The sequence below is a fragment of the Solea solea genome, chromosome 16 (genome assembly GCF_958295425.1).
Source record: "Solea solea chromosome 16, fSolSol10.1, whole genome shotgun sequence".
Taxonomy (NCBI): Eukaryota; Metazoa; Chordata; class Actinopteri; order Pleuronectiformes; family Soleidae; genus Solea; species Solea solea.
In genome coordinates this window covers 13,099,778-13,126,226 of record NC_081149.1, presented here as the reverse complement: position 1 = coordinate 13,126,226, position 26,449 = coordinate 13,099,778, and the positions used below count along the sequence as shown (strand labels likewise).

General features: G+C 42.6%; 4 protein-coding genes across 9 annotated transcripts; 2 read left to right on the top strand and 2 right to left on the bottom strand.

Annotated features, from left to right (window-relative positions):
* The first annotated feature begins 36 nt into the window (after positions 1-36).
* Positions 37-1,948, top strand: arl16 (ADP-ribosylation factor-like 16). 2 transcript variants are annotated; one of them, XM_058653207.1, is made up of 5 exons: positions 37-169; positions 627-681; positions 767-883; positions 974-1,089; positions 1,218-1,948. In XM_058653207.1, exons 1-5 carry the CDS (start codon positions 93-95, stop codon positions 1,381-1,383), a joined length of 531 nt encoding a protein of 176 aa, XP_058509190.1. In that variant the 5' UTR covers positions 37-92; the 3' UTR covers positions 1,384-1,948. The 2 variants fall into 2 exon arrangements, with proteins under 2 accessions (XP_058509190.1, XP_058509189.1); XM_058653206.1 differs by having other exon boundaries at positions 45-185; positions 628-681.
* On the bottom strand, positions 1,733-13,336 carry epn3a (epsin 3a). Of its 4 annotated transcripts, none has more exons than XM_058653203.1 (11): positions 12,993-13,336; positions 10,176-10,904; positions 7,732-7,850; positions 6,528-6,605; positions 6,044-6,133; positions 5,041-5,124; positions 4,405-4,531; positions 4,050-4,208; positions 3,841-3,936; positions 3,526-3,762; positions 1,733-3,134 (listed from the first exon to the last, which is right to left on the bottom strand). In XM_058653203.1, the coding sequence occupies exons 2-11, from the start codon at positions 10,756-10,758 to the stop codon at positions 2,839-2,841; spliced, it is 1,869 nt and encodes a 622-aa protein (XP_058509186.1). In that variant the 5' UTR covers positions 10,759-10,904; positions 12,993-13,336; the 3' UTR covers positions 1,733-2,838. The 4 variants fall into 4 exon arrangements, with proteins under 4 accessions (XP_058509186.1, XP_058509184.1, XP_058509185.1 ...); XM_058653201.1 differs by having other exon boundaries at positions 4,050-4,211; positions 12,993-13,335; XM_058653202.1 differs by lacking the exon at positions 12,993-13,336 and adding an exon at positions 11,236-11,304 and having other exon boundaries at positions 4,050-4,211.
* A 3,667-nt stretch (positions 13,337-17,003) lies between these two features.
* rsad1 (radical S-adenosyl methionine domain containing 1) lies at positions 17,004-25,881 on the bottom strand. Of its 2 annotated transcripts, XM_058654558.1 has the most exons (10): positions 25,565-25,881; positions 24,739-24,872; positions 24,444-24,648; positions 23,431-23,796; positions 22,292-22,355; positions 22,046-22,193; positions 21,710-21,764; positions 21,487-21,590; positions 20,693-20,852; positions 17,004-18,455 (listed from the first exon to the last, which is right to left on the bottom strand). In XM_058654558.1, exons 1-9 carry the CDS (start codon positions 25,709-25,711, stop codon positions 20,720-20,722), a joined length of 1,356 nt encoding a protein of 451 aa, XP_058510541.1. In that variant the 5' UTR covers positions 25,712-25,881; the 3' UTR covers positions 17,004-18,455; positions 20,693-20,719. The 2 variants fall into 2 exon arrangements, with proteins under 2 accessions (XP_058510541.1, XP_058510540.1); XM_058654557.1 differs by lacking the exon at positions 17,004-18,455 and having other exon boundaries at positions 20,268-20,852.
* On the top strand, positions 17,343-18,569 carry rasd2a (RASD family member 2a). The gene is made up of 2 exons (XM_058654560.1): positions 17,343-17,883; positions 17,989-18,569. The coding sequence occupies exons 1-2, from the start codon at positions 17,343-17,345 to the stop codon at positions 18,504-18,506; spliced, it is 1,059 nt and encodes a 352-aa protein (XP_058510543.1). The 3' UTR covers positions 18,507-18,569.
* Positions 25,882-26,449: the final 568 nt, after the last annotated feature.

Here is a 26,449-nt window from a genome sequence, read left to right as displayed (position 1 = left end):
GTTTTTTTTGTCCTATGGCATTGGCGCGTCATTCACGTCGTCATGGTGCCGTTGTAAGCTAGCTCGACTAGCATGCTACCAGCGTCCTGAATATGAGCAGAAGTGAAATGTGTTTGCTTCTTGGGGCGACAGGGGTTGGAAAGACGTTGCTGCTCAAACGTTTGCAAAATATCCTTTGTGTTCAAGTGAGTGTTTTGAACGAGAGCTTAAACTGGTGCTTTAAAAATGTTTGGTTTACACAAGTGTTGTGTTTCTTAACTCTAGCTAATTTAGCCTTGATTGGCTAAGAAAATGGTAAAAAGTTTAATTTTATTTTCTTATCTTTCGTATTCTTATCAGTGTTAAAGAGAAACGAAGCAACGAAAAGCATTTAAGAAATTGAAAAGTATTTTTTTCGTTAAAAGAAATACTATAAATCAGTGGGTGGTTCTCAAACTTGTTATACCAAGAACCACCTGAGAAAATATTGACCTCTCAAAGTAACACCATTATCACCAAGGTTAGAAATACAGTGGTGTAAACTGACAAATAGGTGTGTGTGTTTGCAGTGTCTGAATTAATTTATTGTTACTTAATAAAATCAAACGTATCCCACAGGATTTTTCTCTTAACACATTTTGTTCACAGCTCAGTGTGCATGGAGCAGGCGAACTGGAGCCAACTCCTGCTACTCTTCCTACGGTAAATGGCAATAAATGGTAGTTGTAATTGAGAGTTCGGTGACAGCACAGCCCATTTTTCCTCTGTTTCGTTTGATCCTCTATAGGTTGGAACAAACCTGACAGACCTGACCCTGAAGAAGAAGATAATAACTGTGAGAGAGCTGGGAGGCTGTATGGGCCCTATATGGCTCAGTTATTTCAAGGACTGCTCTTCTGTTATTGTATGTCTTGTACACAATGTTCTGTTTGCAACAGTGGATGTTACTATGGATGTAACAGATACCTGAATGTTTCCTTGTATTTTTTCATAGTTTATGGTGGACTCGGCCAACATTGCTCAGGTATCCTCCTCCTGTATCCAGCTGCTATCAGTCCTCTCTGCTGAGCCTCTGCACAGCGCTTCTGTGCTTATTCTATTCAACAAGAGGTAGCACTTTATATACGAACCAGTCCTTAACATTCACTTGTCATACACAAGCATCATCAGGTTCAACAAAACATAAATCTCATATGTTGTGTTTTCTCTCCTTTTGTTTTGTCTTCCACCTTTGCCAGGGACGTGCCCAGCACTATGAGCCTTGTGGAGATAAAGTCACTGTTCAGATTGGATGACATTGTTGCATCTGCTACTCAGCCAATCACATTGCTGGAAATAAGTGCCCGCTCTGGACAGGGACTTCCGGAGGTTCTCAACTGGCTCGAGTCCATCACAGTCAAGTGATCTATCATAAGTTTGGATCTTTGAAGAATGGTTAAAGCCTTGTGGCAAAAAACTTCGGTGTCCTCAGTGCGTTGAGATTGTTTACGCAACGTTATCAAGAGGATGTGATGATGTGTTTAATGTTAGACTTCTTAAAAATGTGGCAAGATATAGGACATAAAAACTGGAAAATCTTTGGTGCCATTAAACAAAGAAAGCAATGCATTTGTGATATCCTGACAGGATGAGATGGCAGTAACTCTGGCCTTATAACACCGAAAAAGCAACATTTCCGGCACAACCTCAAATACTTTCAAGATGCATGAAGAAATCTCAGAAATGTGTGAAGAGGTCAAAAGTCCAGGAACAATTGCAGTTTATAGAAGAACTTTATTGTTGAGACTGTTGCATGTTTTGCTTGTGGTTCAGCACTGCCGTCTTACCTGCTGTTATTTATACTGGTTACTAAATGTTTACTAAATAGTTCCAGATAAACTGCAGGTATTCATGAATGACAGTAGTGTTATCATATGACATTGTAACATTGGAGTAAAGTTCATGAAAATAAAAGTAAGGAATAAAGTAACCTCTCGTATTTAATGTTTAACAACCAGTAAAGTTTGATGAACAAATGTAAGAAGACTAGTTACTCTAAAAGGGATGCAGTGTAGTGGAAATTAAATGTCACCAGCAGGGGGCACAAGGCCCATAGCAAACATTGAAACTGGTACTGGGCGTGTGCCTGTGTTGTGATTTCACATTGACTAATGATATCAAGAGAATGAGAAAATGCAAGGCAATAAAATCAACTTCAGAACGATACTGCGTTATAATAATACCCTTATGTTTGACGAGAGTTCACAAGAAATGAAGGAAACTCATGATTCAAAGATGATTCTAATGTTGACTTGCTCATAGGTCATAGTGAAATATGTATATTCCTCCAAAGTTATAATTTAATTCACATAACTCCAGTAATTTACTTCACCATAGTAAAATTCTATACACACGGGTCAATTCTGGTCCAACAAAAGCTTTATGTTCTTAATGTTCAATGCAGTAACATTTAAAAAGCTGGACAAATTTGTTTCCAGTTATTAGATTTCTTTGCAGGAGCGTATACGACAGCAATAGTGCAGCTAAGCTGATCATACAAACACTTCAGTGTGCGGATTTGCTGACTAAGTGAAAAGCTGTAAAACATTTGCCTGGTTGTTAGTGATGTATTGTATAGACAAACAAAATATTATCAAACTGTGCTTTTGTTTAGAATTTTGACATGACATTTTGGAAGAGGAGAACCATGTTGCATCAGTCTATGTGTTACTGTATTACACCACATTGTAAAAACAACCAAGAATTGGGTTTTCATACAAGTCCTTGGGGCTATAGTTTGGTCTGCCGTTAGAGTGATTTCATAAGCATAACCTAATTGGCAATCCCCTTCCAAAAGAACCCAAAAAAAAGTTTAGTTGGTCATAAGAAAGGGTTTTGACTACTCTGTGCAGCCAGTGATTCTTGAGTGCTGGCTGAAGAGAAGGGCAACAGAGGCTCAGGGAGTGGCCCCGGCAGGTCCAAGCCAGGCTGAGTGGGGTGAGTCAGTGATGAAGGGAGGCTGGCAGGCTGGTGGCTAATGGGCAGTGGTAAGGAGGCACTGTAAGGAAGAGAAGTGGTGAGAGGAGGCATAGAGGTGACGTTGGAGCCGATTTGGTTTAGAGTTAGTTTGGGCTGCTCAGCTTGGAATGGATTGGTGACCGAAGGTGCACTCAGGCCTGGAAAGAAAAAAGTAGTGGATTAATTTTAACCAATTATTCTTATTAGATCCATCATTTCTGATACTGAATCTAAAAGCTGATGAATAAGACGCTTATGTCAAGTTGAAGTGTCTCCATTGTAGGGTTCCTGTCAAACTGCTAAATGTCCTTTTTTTGAGCTCTTTTTGTGGTCACTTCTTCGTGTTTTTGGTCATTGCTCACAATAGTTGTATGCCTTAATTCACACAAACAATCTACATAATATATGAATAACATGACAGTATTATAATTGAATGGGCTAATTCATGCTACATAGCAGGGTGATGTAGTGTTCAATTAAATCATTTCCTGGTCATGAAACAAAACATGTGTTACATTTGTAGTTGACAAAGCAAAAAAAAAAACATACCTGATAAAAAGGGGTTCTTGGCCTGGGCTTGGGGATTTGCTGGGATCAACCTTTCCAGATTCACCAAAGATGCTGCTGTGGGGCCCAGGAAGGATTCCGGTGTTTGGCATTTCCGAGGGCTGGAAACCGCCAGGCTTTCCCCAAGACCTGACAAGTCAAAGAGCTCAGGACTGCCCTCTCTTCGACCATTGACATTTATCTGACCTCCGTCCATGGCCTCATCAAACAGATCCCCATCTGACAAGACAAAAAAAAGGGTTTTGTCGGATTCAAAGACAGACGGTGAGAGAATGAGCAAGAGAAAGTTTTGTTTACCTGAGGGGCTTCCAGTTCGTAGAAAAGCTTCCCCAACAGCTCCCTCAATTACCGATCTTTCTGATGGGCCAGAAAATGGATCGACTCTCGAAGGGGCTATAAACAACAACAACAAAATGCTACATGATTAGATATTGTGATGCACTTGTACTTCATCTCCGGTTCATCCTCGGTCAAGCTGTGCGAGTGCATGCACATCACAGACTTACCTGTGTTTGCATGAAGAGCCCAGGCACCGTCTGTGGCATTGGAGACATTGTTAGGCGGAGCATCCCAAGGATGAGTTGGGGGCTCCCATGGTGGTGGAGGGCTGCTAGAAGGTGGTGGTACCATCCAAGATGAATCCTCTCTTGAGGCGTAAGTGCTGCCTTCTTTAATACATGCAATTATGAAATACACATTTCATAATTGCATGTAATTCACTTCATATTTGTGTCCTAAAAAGACTGATATACTGTACCTATAATTGACGAGGCTACAAAAGCTATTGCCTTCAAGTAAAAATACATAATGACCATGGTAACACATGTTATTTAAGTCCCTGTGAGCTAACTTAAGGCTCACCCATTGTGTCCCACGGGTCTGTGCCGCCCATTCGAGCCGCTGCCTGGTGTGCATTATTCCAGCGATGGTCACTAGAAGGCAACTCTGAGGGAACTGCAAAAACATCTACCAGGTCCATGAAAGAGGTCTGTACATATTTAAAAAGAAAAAAAAAATCTTTTCATTAGATTGCTACAGTACTCACCATTACTTCTGTAATCCCTAAAGGTCCAGTGTGAAAGATTTAGTGACATCTAACGATGAAACTGAGGAAGCTTGTCAGGAAACTACGGTCTGCGTTGTTTCCGTTAAAAGCTTTTGCTTTAAAATGTGAAACACACTGTGGCTGACTTGTCCATTCAGGCAAAACATATGTATTCACATTCTGCCAATGAACTCTCACTGAATTCTTTAAACCACATACAAGTAAACTGGATTTATTTATGACTTCCATAAACAAACTAGATTGAGGTTTTTACCACAATTTATTTTCTGAGGGTAAAACTAATAAATCCTGAAGCCCAAAAAAACTATAATAACCCCAATTGTCTAATCATAAAGTATTATAGTGTGTTTCACTGTGATCCTCAGGCGATTCAAATCTGTGGTTATATTTCATCACCCCATTGAGGTATTCCATACCCCAATATTTCATACCCCGCCTTTAGTCTCCATCTCGCGTTTGCTCTCCTCCAAAGCTTTCAGGAGCATCGACTCATCTCCTCGGCGACTGAGTTGTTCCTGTCAACAGAAAAAAATCACATGGTTTGACTTTGGGAATGGCTTCGAGCTAAATTCACATATTGGCACATCATATTTATGAGTCAGTGGAAGCACAAAAGCACAAAAGAGAGTTTGTAACTTCTTTTTTTTTTTCCTTGGGCAACATATAACCCAGAGATAGACATGTGAAATGGGCAGGAACCAGAACATTCTGTGGTCACAAAGGGGAGAGCATCACTGTGTTCTCTAACAGAGCAGTTTTATTGTGCCCCACTTTACTGACACAGTAAAGGGTGGGGGGGTGGGGGGGGATGGGGGGGGGGGGTGGAGAGGAGCAGACAGACAGAAACATAAAGAGAGCAAGAGAGGAGCACAGTAGTTGGATGAGTGAGTTAAACATCTGATTGTGGGACATATAATCAGGAAAAAAAGAGAGGATGAGTCAGATTACTGAGGGTGAGGATGGAAACCATGATGTGTACAGCCATCATGTTTGGAATCCAAGTGAAGTCATTCAATTTAGGATTGTTAAGACTGGATTCTGGGTAGTCTTCCAGTTTCAAACGTGAAGGAAGTAAGTTTTAGCCAACAGAGGGCGACTCAGCTGGAGACAAAAAGAACTCCGTTTGAATGGAAGTATATGGGAAAGTGTGCTCACCTGATATCTAACACATCAAGTGAACAGTTTCAGGTCATCTTCAATAACTCATGATGTCAATTTTGTTTCCAATTAGAGGAAAATAGACGATAAAGTATGGCACATATGGGTGAACGCCAGTGACAGCGAGGTGATGTCTGTGAATTTCTGGTTTCTGGTCCATTTTTTATGCAAAATGTTGTTAATGTCAGTTATTGTTTCAAAACCCCTGATAGTGTCCAAAGCATTACAAGGCAGCAGCACCCCCATCCCTTCAGTGACCCCCCAAAGCAAACCTACCTGCTGGTGCTCCTCCTTGCTCAGGTTCAGCGCTAACTGGAGCTGGGTATCCTCGTCCATATCCACTGCAGGAGGTGCAGGTTGGACCGTCTGTGCAGGTGTTAACCGGGGAGAGTGATTGGTTAGTAAGTAAACATGTCAATAATAGCTGGACACAGTCTAAACAGTGCATTGCATGCAGTCGTACAGGTGTCCCAAGTAGAGTAAAGGGAATAAAAACCCTTTCCCCTTCCATGACACCACACCAGAGGAGGTTAAACTGGCCGAGCTCTCCTACTACTGAACCAAGAGGAGAGATTTATTGGTTAGTGGAGGAGAAGGATGAAACCACAGCTGACCAGCGGAGAGAAAGTGAGTAGCATATGCCGGGTTTTTTTTTTTCCGGAATTCACAATAACTGGAGTGTGATGTTGGTTTTAGTGCACAGAGATACAGGGTAAAGGATGCAGATGAAGGATCGTCCCTTCTCTTACTGTACATATACCTTATGTGACTCCTCCTTGCTGAGACTCATAGCAATCTGCAGCTGCGTCTGTTCATCAATGTCCACAGGGGGAGGTGGCTACGGTCAAGGGGGAAGACGAATCAAAGGAAAACGTACAATCACGTTTGAGAGCATACAATGATTTGCGGTAATTCAAATGAGAGCAGTACAACAATTTAGATCTTCATTTGATCATCAATGTCACAGCTGATGTGTTTGATTACAGAAGTGGAAAGTGCTGCCCAGCCAAAAAAAAAGGGTCACCTATTTGCTTAATGCCTATTGTGCAAGCCTGTGGGTAGTTCAGCATGTCAGCTGAACTACCTAAATATACTCAATGACTAGGTTTTGGGGGACATTGGATGACACTCTAAATGGACCCAAGTAACCAGGGGGGCCCAGATAAATGGGACAGTTGGAAGGGCATCCAGTGTAAAAAAAATATCAAACAGCCAAATCAAATATGCAGATCATTGAAAAAGCAGGTGATCCACTTTGGTGACCCCTAGAGAGAGTGATGCCGCCACAAATTCCAGACCTTAGCCCCATTGAGAACCTATCTAGAATCTTAAGGAAGACTTAACACAGAGCCCAACTCCCATCATAATACAAAATATTTTGGTGAAAAATGAATGCAACTGTGGACTGAAATAAACGCTGTGACAACGCATTAGCTTATCAGTGTCACGGCAAATGCATGTCTTAATTAAAGCTAAAGGCAGTGCTATAAAAATTCAAGTGTGTGACCTTTTATTTGGTCGGGCAGTGTAACTCCCTCGTAGACGAAGAGAAGCCCCAGAGGGCAAAGAGTGAACAGCTGCCCTTGCCATGGAGACCAGGGTGGTGTGGCTACTTAGGAGTGGATCAATGCACACATCCTGCCTGGCTTCTCACCATTTCACTCACAGCATCCTGACTCTTCGCCAGTGCTCACGCTGATTGGTCAAAGTGCCTTTACTGACCACATCAGAGGCACAGTTGATGCTATCAGTTTCTGCGAAAGGTTCTGGGAAATGGTGGCGCAGCAGAGGACCGACAGTGTCCGAGCACGTGTATTTTACTGCTGAGTTACAACATAACATGTCAGCAGCAGGGCAGCAAAGAAGGCAAAAGCCTCCTCCTGACAGACTGTAAATGCTGTGAGGAAAAGGGTTTTAAGCTCAGTGCATGTGTGTGTGTGTGTGTGTGTGTGTTATCTTAGTACCTTTTCAGTTTCTTCTCGGCTCATGGCCAGGGCCAGCTGCAGCTGCAGCTCTTCTTCTCCACTGGTCGCGGGCCGAGCTTGCTCCATGTCAGGAGCAAGTTGGGGAGAGGAAGAGGAGGCTACAGAAACAGAGGGAGGGCAGACATTACTGCAAAGAACTAAAGAAAAAAAAACAATTATGATAGATTTTAATGTCAAAATGGAGCTGGCACTGCTATTGAATATTAACTTTTCTTCCATTGCCTGTTGTGCAGGGCCTTCGCTGGCATTGCTTGACACGGTCCGCCTTACTCTGCTGGCACTGAGAACAATGGTGTGTCTGTGTGGAGAGCTAGCCTGGTGAAGGGGGAGAGGAATGGATGGGTTGGAGCCTGGCCCACCTTACTACCCTGAATCATTTGGGTGGGATCCATGATTCAGGTCCAGGTTTTGGGAAGGGGGGGGGGGGGTTGAGGGTGGGCAGCTGGCTAAGCCAGGCTCTGTGTCTGTGGGTCATGGGGCTAAAACAGTGCAGCAGACCACACACTGGCAAAGTGTGATCTCAGAAACCAATCATTTACACTTTGCTGCCCTTTGATGGCTCCCCGTCTGAGCTCGAGAGCTTGCTATCAATTAGCCACTGCCAGCCTCCTCATCCATACCCATGCCATCTATCAGCACTTCAACAATGCACTGATGTCCACGGGCCCTCAGACAGGCCACCACTGTTCTCTCTACTTGCCTTTAAAATCACTAGAAGAAGAGCAAGAAACACAGCTTAAGTATTTTAACACCTACAGCAGAAATGTTTTATTTATCGTCATTACAGCCTTTTTGAAACCGTTCCAATTTGGATGAAGACCCAGTGATTTGAATTACTTGCAATGATCGCTGAAGTGTGAAATTGTTATGATTATCCGTCATGAAAGCAGGCCTCTGTCTGAGGATCTGTGGCTTTAAACCTTCATGCAGTGTTATCGGGTTTATCAACGCATCGGTGTAATACAAGGCATCATTGTGCTGCAGCATCGCTAAACTCGAGATCGAGAGGTTGGAGGTTGTAAATGGCCACATGTTCCCACTGGCACACATATTGGTCTAGAACCAAAAAAAACAAAAACACAGAGAGACATGAAAAAGAAAAAGTGAAAACTTGTTTTGTTAAAAGAGGAACCTTTGAGGGATTGGTGGTAATAAAATGGTCAGATACCATCTGGTCGGTTTTCACCATGAGAGAAGCATCAGACATCAAAGTTTAACAGAAGAACTGGCTCTTTCATCTTCCAGTAAAAACCAACTGACAGCAGAACAATTGAATTACTTGATTTGACCCAACACTCACACACTCGCAAAGAAGGGGCCATTTAGTCCTTATATTAATGCCACAAGTAAACATGGCACCCACTTGTGGTTTCACCTCGGAGTGAAACTAGCACAGATGGGCCACTGCTCTTCTGTAAATCCAGTTTAGCTGACATGTAAACAGGAGAATGGGAGGAATGCAGATGTCTAACTGACAGTAGCGGGTACGACTCAGACACTTAAACATAAAGGATTAAGCTGTTGTGTTTACTTATCCAGGCTCGGATGGCGACTGATTGTAAAATAGAATCTGTGTCAGCGGGAAATCAAAGGGTTAGAAATGACGAATGTACTTGTTTAACAAACACTGGACAGAGACCAAATCTAAATACTGACAGCGCCCATCATCACACAGACAGTCTTGATAGGTCGTTGCTTTCGTCATTGGTGAAAATTGACTTGATAAATGCTGATAAAACCTCTCGACTGGTCACGTGTGCTTTCCTGACAATGACAGGTCACAAACTGCACACAGGAAGCATTCAGATATCAGACATGTTTGACATCCCAGCTGACATGGGGGGGGAAAAGGTGGGGTCCATCACAGGGGCACACATAAAGACAAACAACCATCCACTCTCACACTCACACCTAGTGTCCACTTTGCCTAATGCCCAAATCTGCAGAAAACCCACGCACACACTCGGGGAGAACATGCAAACTCCACACAGAAAGGCGTACATTAAAACACACAGTTTGTCATTTCTGTTGCTATGTGTCTCGATGATAACAACAACAAGAAAAGCCCTAGTTTAATGATGACGTCAGGAAGCAGCGTGGGAAGCGTGGGATTTGTGCTCTTGTTGGGTTTCCTGTTCATTTGCACTTAGAAGCAGAAGAACGCCCAGCAAAGCATCCATTAGTGACAAAGATACACAATAATATTCCTCCTGCTTAATGTTTCACAGGGGATTTGCCCAGTGATTTATTATAGCAGAGAAACATTAAGTGATATGGTCCGTTACCTTCAATCAAAATATAGATTTCCACGGATCTGAAGAGTGTTGGAAACGTTTTGGATAAAAATATCTAACCTTAAGCCTTTTCATTTTTATTTTTCACATGTTTAAGGTTGACACAGTGCCGATGTCCCTGCTACTCACAGTTAATGGAGGACGGCGAGTCCTTGCACTTCCTGAAATCATCCCCATAACCCGCCGCTGAACTGTGATGTCCCGAGTATGGCGGCGGCGTGGATCGTGAGCCCATACTGCTGGTGCCGCCCATGCGTGTCTTCGTCTTCAGTGCCTGGCTCCTTTCCCTCTTCAGCTTCTCCTCATCCTTCAACAGAGCCACCAGCTGCTTGGCCTTCTCCCGGACGTTGATACCCTGGTCACGTCCGTCCCTGTCTATGTACTGGAAGTCTCTCAGTGTATGGATGGTGTATATGTTCTCCCGGCACTCATGGGCCACACGCTCAGAGCCAGTTTTGATCAGGTAGTCCAGCAGCGTCAGCGCCTTATAGACATGGCGCCAGTTCTTACCGTGGTCATTTAGCCGTTTCCAGATCATGCCCATAACCTCGGCGAAAGCTACAACATTGAAGGTCAAGTCTGCGATTTCAGACATGAGCGAGCCGGGAGGCCCCCAGTGGTCATTGGAGGTGGCCTCTCGGACCTTGATCTCAGCCTCCGTGTAGTTGTTGACCATGTTTTTCATCTGCCGGCGCAGTGATGAGGTCTGCATGATGGCAGCAGTGTTTTACAGGTGGAAAAAGGAAGTCTGACAGCAGGCCCGTCCGCTGTGTCGCCCTGGGGTCACCAAGGTCAATGTATGTATTGAAATGTATTGAAGTCGTCCTCTTCTAAGTAACTTCAGTCACGCCCACAGTGCTGCGGGAAAAGAACACACAAATGACGTTGTTAGAAAGATTTGATCCCTTACAGGTTTTTTATTATTAATATTTTTAGTATTCAGTAGAGATCTTCCTCTCGTTTAACCAAAAATACACCTACATACTTATTTCACTCGGTCTGGAAGGAAAGAGGAAGGAAAACTAAGCACCTGAAGCAACATGAAACACAACACCGCAACAAAGTTTAGTTTCCGCGAGACAACTTAAAGAGAACTGTGTGAGCACATATTCAGTTGGACGTTCCCAAGTAAACAAACATGAGCAGCTCCTCGGCTATTCCTACTTTCAAATGTGCAACTTTTCCTTACCTAAAAGGGCAAATATTGGTTTTAGAGTTCGGAACAGCAGCCCAACCAGCCAGTGTACTTTGTTTTTTTCCCTTTTTGTTTTACCTCAGTGTTATCAGAGATGGGAGGGGCTCCAGCTCCCCCCTGTTTTTCTGTACACATTACATCACCACCACCACCACCACCACAGCAGCAGCAGCAGACACACAAAAGTGCAACTAAACAGTTGCAAGGACACACGCTTACAGTCCTTCACCAGAATACCGACAATCTTTAACCTTTACATAAGATATTACTCTAACTTTAAATCGAATGCAGTGAAGTATCCCAGTAACAGTACATATACTGCTTTGACTCGGACGTTGAACTTTGTCCCGTGTTGTCATGGAAGTGAGTCAGCTCAACTGATAACCTGTTACTCCCAGAGCTGTCTCATGTTTCCAGGATGAATGAAAATAATCAATCCTTGTTGTATCATGTGTAAAATATTAAAAAAAAAAAAAGATCCTTGGAGTCTATTGCAATACAATTCTTTTTTTAATCAACTTTTAATACATATATACATATCCTTTCCCTTTTAACTGTAGATATGTAAGATATGTTATTTTAAACAATGACTATTAATGTCTTATGTGTGTATGTGTAGGACTAAATATAGTGTGTAAGAGAGCGGGTATGTGTGTGTACATGTACATGTACATATACAATTATTTGTGGTATTTGAGTTGTCCTCTTTTTTTACTATAGGCGCTGTGGATGTCCTGTTTTGTAACGTTGAACAAAGAAAATCTGTCTGAAATGCACAACACACTTTCAGAGCTCGCTGTGCGACAGCGGGGCTGGAAATAGGTTTATCAAGTGGGCATGAGGGTCAAAATATTTGTGGCTCACGGTGATGACCCAGGTTCACCATTTAGTGCCATTACTGTATCTCCTGCTGCTTTTTAAGACGTGAGATTAAGTCAGCTAAAACGTGTGTTTGTTGTCAAAACTACTGGTCCTTGTACAGGGACCTTGGATTTCGGGAAAGGCAGTATAGAAATTGAAGTTATTACTATGATTGTTATTATTATTGATAATAAAATGGAAGATGGTGAAGCAGAGGTGGTTTTTACTGGAACAGAACTGGAGGATCACAGGGTTTATGTGGAAACTACGTTCTCCATGTGGACGGATTTCTAATCGATGTCCATTATTCTTGCTCCCACTCTCATAATGCACATCAATAAATGCTGGGACATAATCTGGCATCTTGGGTTGGACTAAACATGATCCTCACATATGTCAGACTTGACAGAACTGAAGGAATGGATACCATTCATGTCAAACACACACCCTCACCAGATCTGTTTTCATGTCATAAAAGTCAAGTCATGATGATTCAGTGAATAAAAACACATATTTTGGCTATGAGATCGATTTCCCACAACACTCTTTCCCTCCCTCTACCTCCAGGAGGCGAAGTGAAAGGCCTACACGCTCGGTCAGGGTGTTCAGCAGAGCCGCACAGATGTGTGTGGTAAAGCAACAAAGCAACAAAGTCCCTCCAAAGTGTCAGTGTTATTCCTCTGTTGTGTCCTGATTGTGCCACAAACAATCATCATGTATCCATGCGCGCTGCGTCAAATGGGATGATCGGCTCAGTGTGTGTGTGTGTGTGTGTGTGTGTGACGGTGACTCAGCTACGTTTCCGAGTTTACAGGGGGAAGAAAAAGTTGAAACAAAAGCGAGAACATTGTATCGAAAAGACCCGCTTCGCTGCTCCCACTCCCTCTTACCTTTATGCCATCGCGCGTCAGTTTGATCTCAATTTGGGGAGGGGTGTTTTTTTGGGAGGGGGGGAGAAGAAGAAGAAGTGGTGGTGGTGGTAGTAGTAGAAGAAGAAGGAGAAGGAGAAGAAACGCCTCTTCTTGTCATGTCCCGCAGGTTTCGCGCAGAATGGAGAGAACCGGTATGTTGAGAAAAAAACGCCAAGGGCGAGGAAAAGGAAAACATCCGTTTTCAAAAGTGAATCCCAAACTTGAGCGAGCCTGGTGCTGATTTGTTGTCAAAGTAAGTTGTGTGTGCACAAGCGCAGGGCATGTAGATGGTACAGCCTCTCTCTCTCTCTCCCTCCCTCCCTCTCTCTCTCTCTCTCTCACACACACACACACACACACACACAGCAAAATAGATGGAGAGCAGAGAAAAGGGAGGGAGGCCTGCTCTCTGAATGCACAGTCAGACTTAACCATTTCACTTCCTGCTCTGTGTGTGTGTGTGTGTGTGTGTGTGTGTGGAAGCATATGCACAGGTGATCACACAAAAAACCCTGTGTTGGGAGGAAACAGTGAAAGCAGAACAGCTTATGTTAATAAATAAATAAATAAATAAAACAACAACTAAATGAGATCCTTGTGATACATTCCAGTGGATCACCTGCTGGTAGTAGGCTGTACATATTCAGACACAAATATGGTGACAATGCACATTTGCACGAGGAGGTAAAAATAAATACCATAAACTATAACAGACACTTTCCCTATAGAGATATAATAGAAAAAAGGCTATGCTGTAACATTGTATAGCAGACTAAGTGAACATGTTATTCCGTGGGGAATTCTCCAAAGTGCCACATTTCCCTTTCAGCAGCTTCATCTCTGCATCACTGCTCTTTACTTATTTATCAGCACTAATGGGTTGTTGTGTGAAGTCACATCTCTGTGCATTACAACCGGACCAGAGTCTTCACTTCTTCTGTTGTTGTTTTTTTTGTTTTGGTTTACTCTAGCTCACGTTCAGTGCTTGGTCCCAAAGTAATCTGCTGGCTGTCATCTACACGTTTGAGTGCACAGGGATCATCATCACACACACACACACACACACACACACACACAGTTGAGCGTGTAGTGATTACCCAACAGAGGCTCAGTTGACTGAGCAGGATATACAGGAAATACCAGCTCCACCTTGAGAGAACAAAAGCTATGAGTCTTGAAAATGACAAGAGGGTAAAAGTGTACAGGAATCAAAAGTTCATCAAGCAGAGTGAAACTAGTTGGAATATAAGTTTGTATATGTGTCCCTGTGACTCTATATATACCTCCTCCTCTCTGTCATGCCACCCTATGTCTTTATTTCTCCTGAAAACAGATGCCTGAACAGTCTTTGTTTCCCAACAAAGGCTTGGCGAGGTCAGTGCGGGGGGGGGGTGTCATGCAGGCAGGCAAGGTCTGGGAGAGCAGAGGGGGAGGTGAGAGAAATAACACCAGGCCACTGTTACAGAAAGAGAAAATCTGACTGTGAGTGTGGTGCAATTGAAAGAAAGAAATTGGTTGGGTTTTTTTTTTATATGTGGTAATAATGGAAAACATGAATGAGTAAAAGCCTCATCACTGATTAACTCCTGTGCTCACAACAAGGTTCCTGTGTTTCAAAAACTTTCCCTTTTCAGTGTCCCCTCCTCTTTGCTGCCATCTAGTGGGACTAAATCGACCCCCACCACCACCACCACCACCACCTCACTGCCATCCCCAGCAGGATGTTCTGTTTCTGAGTCATGCGTTCATTTCCTGGAGAAGGAGGCAGGAGTAATGCCTCTGACTCGTTTGTGTCTCACACTGCAGCACGGCGGTTTCAGTAAACCACAGCACATCGAGTGCCTGGAACGGGCTGTGAGCCAATTTCTAAAAATACAAAATCCAGCCGTATATGATGACATGAGTCTCTGCTGTAGGTTCACGACAATACAACCGATAATAGTCTAGTATGATGTTGCATTAGTGATGCTACAAAACTGCCTTGCACCAGAGTCACAGTGCAGGAACTCTGATGTTTCTCACAGATATCGCCTTTAGAGTTACGATATCATTTCTTCCGTCAAGCTTCAATTGAATATTTAAATTATTAAGATTATTTAATAAGATTATTAAAATTTTAAATTCATATAAAACAATAGAGCAATTAAACTGCAGCCTCAGCAATCCCAATACCTATTTCTTCTTGTTAGCACAGTTACACAGTATATAAGAACAAATATACAGTGCCTAACTTACTGAAAAAAGGAATTATAGACAAATGTATTGTTTTGTTTTTAGATGGCGGGTGAATGGATATAAAACAAGACATATCTGCTATTTGTGATTTAGGACAAGACGTGAGAATACCTTGCATCCATTGTATTTAACCATTTTAAAACAAATTCAAGCTGCAGGCTGTGGTTCCCTAAACAGTTGCTTTCAGAATTCAGTATATTCAAGAATGTCTCACTATAATCTTTTCAGTATCAGTGTTGTTGTTTTTTTTTTTGCACAACACAGTGCACCAGTTCAGTTCAGTGAAAGTATTAGTATTTCTTTCCTTCACACTCTCCACATTTATACAGCACAATGACACTCACTGGCCACTCGCATGCAAACATGTAATCAGCCAATCACACGGCATGGCTGCTGTTGCCAGGGAGGCTGATGTGTGTGTGAGTGGGAATCGAAGAAGCTGCTGATCTACTGGGATTCTCATACACAACCATCTCTACAGAGAATAGGTCCCAAGAAGGGAAGTATCAAGTGAGTGGAAATTCTCTGTTGATGCCTGAGGTCAGAAAAAAAGGTTTGGAAATAATAAAAACTCAAAGAACCACTAATTTTAACCAAAGTTTATAGATGACCACCTCTGGACAGATGATAGTAGAGCATCACTCCTGCCCCTGTTATTTATGTCCTGTGTACCTAATTTAGTGGCCTTTAAGATAACAGTCTACTGAAAACAACTGGCCACATTTGACTTGGCTTAAAATCAAGTTAATGTTTGCTGCCGACAAGATCATCTACGACAAAGCAGCTTCTGGAGTCCAGAAATAAACGCTGACTCACTTTCTGTTTGAATTTATGTAGTACAGGTATGTTTCATTTCAAAACACGAGTATTTAGATCCAAGTACTCAAAATAGCATTGCTTAATATACACTTAAAATAGTATAATGTACTGCTAAAGCAGCCGGTTCTATTGTGTGGGCTGAATATCCACAGTGTCCTTGGATTGAGAAAAGGATGGTTAAGACAGTGATGTTGTATTTTCTTGTTCCTGCACTGAAGTACCCAGATCAGAACTATAAGCTCAGGCAAGGTACGATGTGTCCTTTATCTTTCACCGCTTCACCTTGCTGCAACACAGACCCGAGGTAAGTACACATGTGTCACGCAAATTAAATAATTCATTTTCCTCCTCTAAGAGGAAAAATGGTAATGATTTATGCTCCTGAATTGATGCTCCTTTCAAATGTTTCCATATCAGGTGGCATTTGCTGAGGCTGGTGGTGCAACAAATAAATCATTTCACAGGGTTTGTGAATCACGGTGCAGGGCTGCGAGTCGTGATCGCTGCACAAAGCAGCAGTGCTCACACATCACACTCGTCCCAGACGCACAGTTTACGTCAGGCCCTGCAGGTATGTACTGTAAATATGACTTTAATTTAAACACACTGTGTACAGTCAAGATTGTGCAAACATGGAAATAGATAAAAAAAAAAAAACAAAAAAAACAACAAACAGGCCACATTAAAACATTGAATAAACACCATGACAGAATCTCAGAGATAATGGTGAATAAATTGAATTTGTGTCCATGGTGACGGCGATTTGGGCAATTAACCGGACACTCTGTCCACCAGCTCATACACACACTTATCCATAATGAGGCAAAGAACACCTGTACCAGATGCTAAAAATAGACTGGCACATTTAATGAGGTGTGAATCGACCACAGAGTGGATTTTTTTGAAAGGTTTGTCTAAAAATAAATTGTTCAGAAGCAGATTTGAGCTTTTATCACTTTTTGAACATATTTACATAATGAAAGCTGTCAAACCACGGGGAAAATATACAGACTGTGTCTAAAGATTGTTTCTTCAAGGGAAAATTTGAACAGTTTTAACAGAGAGAGATAGAAGGAGAGAGAGAGAAAGAGCTTATTTGTGCTTCTATAAAAGGAATGAGTCCAGGATGACGAGCTGTGACGCAGACTCTGCGCTTGCTGTGGGAGTATAAGAGATGGTGCTCTGCTCTGTTTGAGAGCACACATGGAGAGGAGACTGGGCCGGTGATACTTCAAGAGCCTCTTGGTGCCTGGAGACGATTGGAAGAACAAAGAGATGAACGCAACTGAGAAGTTTTACCTTTCGGTTGATGGCATCCTCGAAATGTTCGACTCTTTCACCGGGCATCACCAATCACACCTTGCGCACGCGATCCTGCAGAGCACAGCCCTCACTCCAGCACTCCTGCACCCCAAAGTCACAAACATATCGAAGACTGGCATGGGCATCCTCAAGACTGTTCAAGGTTACTGGAGACAACAGGAAAAGAGAGTTTCGCGACGTAGGTCAGCCAGCTCTGGCAAGCGGCACGCGTCCACCGAACGACTGCCCAAAATGTCCACGGATCTGCTGGAGTTGGGTCTGACCAAGCGCACGAACTGTCGGAGAATAGTTGTGCTCGGTGCACCCAAAGTGGGTAAAACCAGCATCGTCCAGCACTTCTTGGGTAAAGACTTTGAGGAGCGGTATGAGCCCACATCTGAGGACTTCCACAGAAAGCTATTCCACATAGGAGGAGAAGCGTACCAGGTGGATCTTCTGGATGCTTCAAGTGAGAGGGCCTTCCCAGCAAAACGGAGGTTATCTATACTGACAGGTGAGGCCAGTGTGGTCATTGACAATCTGTGAATGATGGTATTGTGTTGTTTTAAATATAACTCGTTATTGTTTTTAAGTCGCTCATCCTCACTTTCTCTTCCAGGTGACATGTTTCTGCTCGTCTTCAGTTCGGACGACAAACACTCCTTCCACGAAGTCTGTGAGCTGCTGGAGGAGATCAAAGCTGCGAAGGCAAAACTACACAAACAAAAACATCCCGTGCGACTGGCAGCTGTCGTATGCGGGAATAAAGCGGATCTGGAAGCACAGAGGACCGTCAGCCGGTCCGAAGTGCGAGAACTCTTCGGGGACGAGGTCTCTTTCTTCGAGACGTCGGCTAAAGATGGCTCCGGACTGGAAGACATGTTCAGAGCTCTCACTGCTCTCGGTGGACTTCCCAAAGAGACATGTCCATCCCAGCATGAGATCATATCCATCCTCACCTACCAGTCGCTGTACGCCGACCAGCGAGGGAGGAGGGGAAGCCGCATGCGGGGGCGCGGTGTGCCCCGCGCCGCTGTGGATCCTTTGGCGCGCCGGCCAAGCTTCACCAGCGACCTGCAGATGGTGCTTGGATCAAGCACCAAGCAAAACAAATCGGAGAAGTGTCAGATTCAATGAATTGTGAACCTTCTCCACAAACCAATTGTAGTAGTATGCTGCAATGTCATATCATGTGAAGAGTTATACTCTCTATAGCACATGGCTGGACCAGTGCGTTCATATTTTTTGTATAGACCCATGTCAACTGTCTTCTATGATCTTGCATTAAAATGTATTATTTCCAAATGTTATTTGTGCTATTTTATTAAACGAGGAAAACAATTCCATTGAGAGTAAGAACTTTTTTTTTACCCAAATGACACCTGGTAAAGACATCAAGCTGCAGATATAAAAGGTAAAAATAAAATATTTAGATTCACGACTAGTCGTGGAGAACCTGCCTCATTCTGAGTTTAAATGCATTAAGTGAGCTTCCAGTCGTGCAGCTCATTTTTAGCCACAAGGTGCAGAACTCTCAAAGGCCCTTAAGATGTGGAGGTTACTCATGAAACAAGATGAGACAGAAACAGATTATGGTCACGAGAAGTGATGACGATGCAACCTGGCAACTGCCTACGTATGTGGGAGAGCGATGACTGCAGCACAAAAACCGCGAAGGTCTCCCAGCGTTTGCTGAACACCCACAGGGTTGTGATGGGCTTCAAAGCCTGAGGTGTGACAATGACCGTTAATCAGCTCCATGGCATTTTGAGGAAACAAGTCATTATTTAATCAAGAGGGTTGGTGGGCGAGATGAGATAGAGAGGCATAATTTCAGGGAAATGGACAGACAACTGATTAGTGAGCCCAGCTCTCACTGATGAACCACTTATGAACTTAAGTGTCCGGACATGAATCACGTCCATAATATATTGACATTTAGTCATTACAACTAGTCGTATATTATTATAATAATAATAATAATAATAATATTAATAATAATAACATAAGCCAACCCTTTACAGCATAAAAAGGACACAGATGGCTACATAGAAATAAAACAAAAAACAAATTCAGCAAATGGTCAAACTGGATATGCTAAGTGATTAGTTTCGCAGATTAGTCCATAACCAGATTTTGGTACCACAAGGTAAATATCCATAGATGATATCCTTGTATGATAACCCATCCTAAGTAGTAGCTTCGTGACAGTTATCAGCACATTAAGTGAACACAGAATTTATACACCTTATTTATGCTCATTCTTCAGTTATGAGGGCACGTACTCGCTTTCACTAGCAAACCTATTTTTGGTTCTGTCTAAGAAATAGAAAGGTCACATAAGCCCTTCAAACTGTCAACTGTCAATTCCTTTTCTACAAGTTTTGCCTAAACTGTAATCTGTTTTTTTTTTATAGCTGATGGTTAGTGTTATACATATGTATTCCATCTCTTTTCCCAACTATGGACTTAAATACCAGCTGAGTTTGTGCTTTTGAATCGAAGCCCAAATCCTTTGCTTCTAAACTGGGTTAGTGTGTGTGTGGAGTGTGAATACTAACACCATTTGTGTGACCTTACTATGAGTACACTTGTTATGACGTACTGCGTGTGTGGCATTCTGTTTGACACGTGTTTCGAGTTTCTCTGTAGTAAAAATGTGCTCTATGAATAAATAAATGTGGCATATTCCTCCGCTCCTCCCCCCCCCCGTTTCTCCTTTCACCCGCACTGACTGAGGCAGATGGCTGCTCTGCTCTGAGTCCGGTTTCTTCCTGTTAAAACGCAGGGGATTTTTTTCCCTCCACTGTCACCCAAGTGTTTGCTCATGTATGCAGTAAACTCTCGGCCTTACTATGTAAAGTGCACTTGAGACAGTTGATGCTAAATAAAATGAGCTTATTTTCGATAGAAATTTTATTTCCAAACTTTCCAAACCCCCATAATTAATGCTACATTGCATCCAAGTTGAAGATGATGTTGTTATGAATCCATACAGAAAAATGATTAAGTGGTAAAAGGTTTTTACTAAATACCGTTTGCAAGGGTTTTTCTTGGCAAATACAATCTGTGGGGCGTCAGACTCCTTTATAGAGGGGGGCATTTAAAATGTTGAGTGCTTGTTTCAGCAGAGAGTCGTCATAAGACTGGTGAGGTTTTGGTGGTTTTAAGATATCAGGGCAACTAAAACAGGCAAATACTCAATGATTTCAAAAGAAAAAATGTAAAATAAAATGAGAAAAAAATATTAAAATAAATATGGTAGCATTAAATGTTTGATATGTTAGACTGCTTCGACTGATCACTGGTCCCGCCGGTCTCACCCGAAAACAAAGCTTTCACCATTACAGTCATCGTTGGCTGGAGGTCTCCTGTGTTAAGTCTCTTTGTAGCTTTTGGACAATCTGTGTTTCCAGCTCCACCAGTAGAGCTGGCAGTATGCTGTCCAGGAAGGCCAGTCCATCCCAGGAGCTGCGCAGACCTCTGAGGAAAAAAAAAAGGAAACACAAACTTATAAAAAAAGAAGCAGTTTACATCATGATAGACTGATTTCTCACAAAAACTCCTCTTACGCTACATTCTATCCAGTGTAAATGTATTCAATTACATCTATATTATCATCAGATTATTACATTATATTTAGACAGTTTAGACCATTTAGACATATTTGGACAGTGCACTCACTGGCCACTTTATTAGGGACACCCATTCATCTGCATGTTAACACAAATGTTGAATTAGCCAATTAAATGGCAGCAAGGTAACGCAGTTAAGAATGCAGACATGATCGAGACGACTTGCAGACGTTTAAACCAGCTTTAGAACGGGGAAGATGTAGGTGACATTCAACACGGCTCGATGGTATTTTAAAAACGGATGATTGACTGGAACTTTCATGTATAACCATCTCTAAAGTTTACAAAGAATAGTCCCAAGTTGATGTTAAGGTCAGAGGAGAAAGGTGAGATTGGTTCGAAATGACAGAAAGACAACAAGGGAGCAGAAGACAACCAAGGTATGGAGAAGATGCAAACTGGGCACCACTCCTGCCACTTTATTAAGTTCCCTGTGTACCTAATAAAGTGGCTGGTGAGTGCGTATAACAATCATAAGTGACCTGTCATCGAGAATCAGCTGTCCATTACGCAGCAGGTCTTGGACGTCGGCTGAAGTTCCAAAGATGTCACGGAGGCCCAGCTGAGGGCTGAACAACTCCCAATGCTGTGACAACACCAGACAAAAAAAAAAACATCACCAGTTACTCACAAATGAACTAAACACTGAGACTGTGTTGAACAGAATGTTTTCGATTCTGTTGCTTTTGAGTGTGCGAACATCACCTTGTGATTAATGCCCTCGGTCAGTCTCAGTCCCATCACCAACACCTCCTCCAAACTGCCAAACAACACAATGATTTCAGTGACTAAACTTTGATAATGACAAGGACAAGGACAGACCGGGAAAGTGGACGTGTCTGATGAGATGGTTTGACAAGGACAGAAGGTCTGAAAGAACACGCATATTTATAGCAACCGCTAACACTACGCTTGTCACAGTGTGTTAAATGACTGAGTGAGCTGGCTGATACGTTCCACAGAACGATTGTTGACTCTCGTGCGTTAGAGCTGAATACACTAATTATCGCAGCACTGCTGCCTGTAGGTGCAACAGCTCACAGTTCAAGGTGGCTGAGCTGAATCCTCCTCCGCGTCCCATGTCCCTTCTGCTGGACTTCACGCATCCATACGTCAGGCTCCAGAGTCTGGGTCCGGGCTTCGCGAGCGACGCCTCCCTCCCCAAAGGGAACAAAGCGCCCGTGTGCACCTGTTACACAACAAAATGCTTCAAAACCAACGTTTTCCACAAGACCAACATTAACCAATCTGGAATCTATTCATCTATAAATAACTGATAAATATTACCTGGGCCAACACCAATGTACTGTTGCCCTTTCCAGTAGCTCAGATTGTGATGACTCACTGCATTCTGCACGACAGGGTTAAGAGTTAATGTGTTGTGATTATGAGCAGATGTTTGCCGGATGTGTGTGTGTGTGTGTGTATATACACACATATACACACACACACACACACACACACACACATACATATACATATACATACATATATATATATATATATATACACACACACACACACACATACATATATATGTACATACATACATATATATGCGTTTTTATATATATATATACATATATATATATATATATATATATATATATATATATATAGATGGATAGACATATATATATATATATATATGTATTCATGTATATTATTAACCCTTCTAACACAGAGGATTTAGGCTACTTTTTCCCCATTACTATGTTAAAAGGTACATATATACAGAGGCTATAACAATGTGCAATTATATCCCTTTTTTTCAGCACAACATAGGCAATCTGATGAAATTCTTATATTTTTATAATTTTCACCAACTATAAAAACACACCTAAGCAAAAAGTACTCCTTATTTGGAAATAGATCACAGTTCAAAGTGCGCTTGGCTCATTTTTTTTTTTTTTTATGAACAAAAATAAAAGAAAAACTGTCTATTTTGTGACTTCTGCACAATTACCATTTTTTTGGCTATTATTAAACATGCAACATAAAATGAATCCTAAAACATAAAACTTTGACTCAACAACACATAAGAAGACGAAATAAAACACATTTCGGAAAGCCTGAGGAAGTGATCTATAAACACCCCCCCCCAGGATGTCCATTTAAGGAGTTGTGTATTTTTCCCACGGCAACAGATCTGTGTGTGAGGGTCAACAGTGGTTAAATCATTTCAGAAAAGACAGTGTTCATTAATCTCATGAGATTTCCCACTGCTCTACTGCTCAGGACTACATGTGCTGCAATCACCGTCATTTTATGCTTCAACATGAAAGACTAAGAAGCAAAACTATTTAAAATAACAATAGTGTGAGAATTTACCTGAAGAAGTAATGTGCTTAATTTAGTACTCAAATGATTCCTATGGCTATATTTGAAATCAGGAGAATCAAGGGCTGATTTAAGTGAGAACTTACATTCCTTGCGAAGTTGGACACTTCATACTGCACAAAGCCACTCTTGTGGAAAGTCCTCCTCGCACACTGGAACATCTCTGCCGTCACATCGTCGGCCGGCACAGTGACTTCCCCTCGCTGCACCTGTTTGAACAGCTGCGTGCCTCGCTCCAGAGTCAGCTGGTACAGGGAGACGTGGTCGTCACACACCTTCAGCACCTCAGACAACTCCTTCTCCCAGGAGTCAACTCTCTGTCCGGGTCGCCCGAATATGACGTCTACCGACACCCTCCCCGGGCACAACCTCTGGGCCTCTTCGATGGTTTGCAGAGCCTGATGAGAGCTGTGGTCTCGCCCCAGAACTCTCAGGTCATCGTCCTGCAAAGACTGAAGGGTTGAAAAATGGAAAAGTGTGACTTCACTGTTCAGTCTTCAAGAACTACTCTCGCTGGCCACTTTATTAGGCACACAGGACCCCCTAATAAAGACGGACAAGAACTTTTTTGCAATTTATTTTGTGAGATCATTTGTTTTGAACTTGAGCTACAGCTCAATTCATACTATAACAGATTTGACTATTAAAACTAAACACTGCTACACTGAGACACAGAGAGAGTCATGTGAAGCTGGTGGGATTAATCAGCATTGTGTGAACTCATAAATTCATATTTAAAGGTCACCCACTACAACTTAAATGGAAATATGTGGACTGATTTTTAGCAACATACAAACACATTTAAAGTCACTTAAAACACCTTTCTCCCTGCCTCTGATGACTGGTTTGAAATATTTTAAGTCCAAAAACATGCAGATTTGGGGATTAGGACACTCTAAATTGACCGTAGGTGTGAGAGTGAATGGTTGTTTGTCTCTATATGTCCCTTTCATAGACTGTCGACCTGTCCAGACCCCGTCTTCCATCCTATGTCATCTGGGATTGGCACCAGTGCCCCCACGACCCTCATGTGGGGGGATAAAGCAGTAGAAGATGCAGTTGAACAAGCTTGTACCTACTAACGTGTCTGTTTATTCACCTGGACCCCAATGGAAAACCGGTTCACCCCAGCACGGCAGTAATCCTCTAACTTTGACATTCCCTCAGGAGTAGGGTTGACCTCCAGAGTGACCTCTGCCCGATCTGAGAGGTCCACCTGCCCGGAGACAGTTTCGAGGATTGCACCAATGGTTGATGGGTTTGCCAAACTCGGAGTCCCACCGCCGAAAAACACAGAGGTGATGCTGCAAATCAAAAGAAAAGGGTTGTTTTTGATGCTGCGATGGATGTCGGATGACTGAACGTGACACCTCTATAGACATAAATCGACATACGATGACACCTGACTGAGCTGCAGCAAATGCACGGCCTCCCGCTGCAGGCACTCGGTCATGGCGTGGTGGTTGTTCTCTCTGGGTATGTACTTGTTAAAGTTGCAGTAGGAGCACCTCCTGAGACAGTAAGGCCACTGTAAAAATGGAGACGGGGGGGGGGCGATGAAACAATCTGGCAAACACATGACATTGTAGATCGCGATGGCAGCGCGACACCGAAGCTTCGATGCGGGCTTCAAACCCTGAACTAAAATTCCATAGAACTGCAAAGCTTGTTTTGACGTAATCAACTGCTTCATGGCCTCACTGAGTCACCTGACTGGTTCGCGGTCCAATCAGGTGATTCACTGGCACTGTTCCTTGTGGGCGATTCTTTTTCCAAATGTGGAGAAGTTGTGAAATAATACTAAAAATAATGTCCCTCAATAAAAGTCATATAACCACCCCCTGCCTCAACCTATACCATATTTTCCCAGCAATGTCTCTCCTCAAAACCCCCATACACACATTCATCAATCTTTATTTGTAAATAGAATATAATATTCAGTCTAAGTGTGTGTGTGTGTGTGTGTGGATCAACTAGGCTGCCTAATTTGACTGCAGCCCTGCACTTCGCCAGGAGAGGTCACTCTATCTGAAACTTCGAGTAAAATGAACCCATTTTTCGAAACAATTAGCTCAACAAGTGCTTCACTCAGTGCGTCACAAAAGCTTCATTTGCTCATCACTTCTTGTGTATATTAAAACCGGAAACCATCAGTGTTTTTGTGCGTATCTCTCCATAAGAGATGTCTCATTAGGTAAAGTGGAGTAGAAACCAGCTCACGTGAACATAGAGAGACGCCTGCTTTGTGAGCAGTGAAGACTTTGTCCTCTCACATTCTTCTTTCTTTATTTCTCCGCCAGACGACGAGAAGCGCAGACCGGGGCCGGGGACACGTCTGCCCACAACAAGACACGTGCGCCCGATCATTGTATAGAGACAGTACTTGTTTATTCCGCTCTTATCTGTCCAATAAACTGATCAACGTGTCCTTCACTCCCGTGTGACAGGAGTCGCACGCGCCTGGCTCCATGACAACAGGGAAGACCGTCAACGTGACCTCAGCCGCACGGATTCTGCAAACAGGAAACACGTGCAGTTGGCTTCCTTTTGTATGTTACAAGGTTTGACCACACGGAGGCGCTGTTTTACTAGTCACCCATCGAGTGCAATGGGGACAATGGACATCATTGTGGACGGATCAAAAACAATTAATCGACATTTATCTGCAATTTTTAAATGGCAGGAGCCAAAGTGTGTCAGTTGTCTCGCCGTATACACATATTTTCCTACAGACAGAAGAGGACATCTTTGTTTCTCACGGATCTGCACAAATACCACACAGTAATCATTCTAAACATGTTGTATGAGTGTAAATAAGAATAATTATATATATATATATATATATATATATATAATATTATATATTATATATTATTCAAAGTCGTTCAGTCGTTCGATCAAATGCAACATTTTGCACTGTAGTGTCTTTATTCTGAGAAGTAATCAGTCTAATTGTTCTAAAAGCAGCAAATCAGTCCAACCTTATTCACATGTGAATGATTAAAAGACGAATAGGGAACTGAACCCTCTTATGACCATAATTATAACCAGGCCGCCTGGATTTATTTTGATTTTATGGCTGCAATGAGTGAGTGCTTTTGCCCC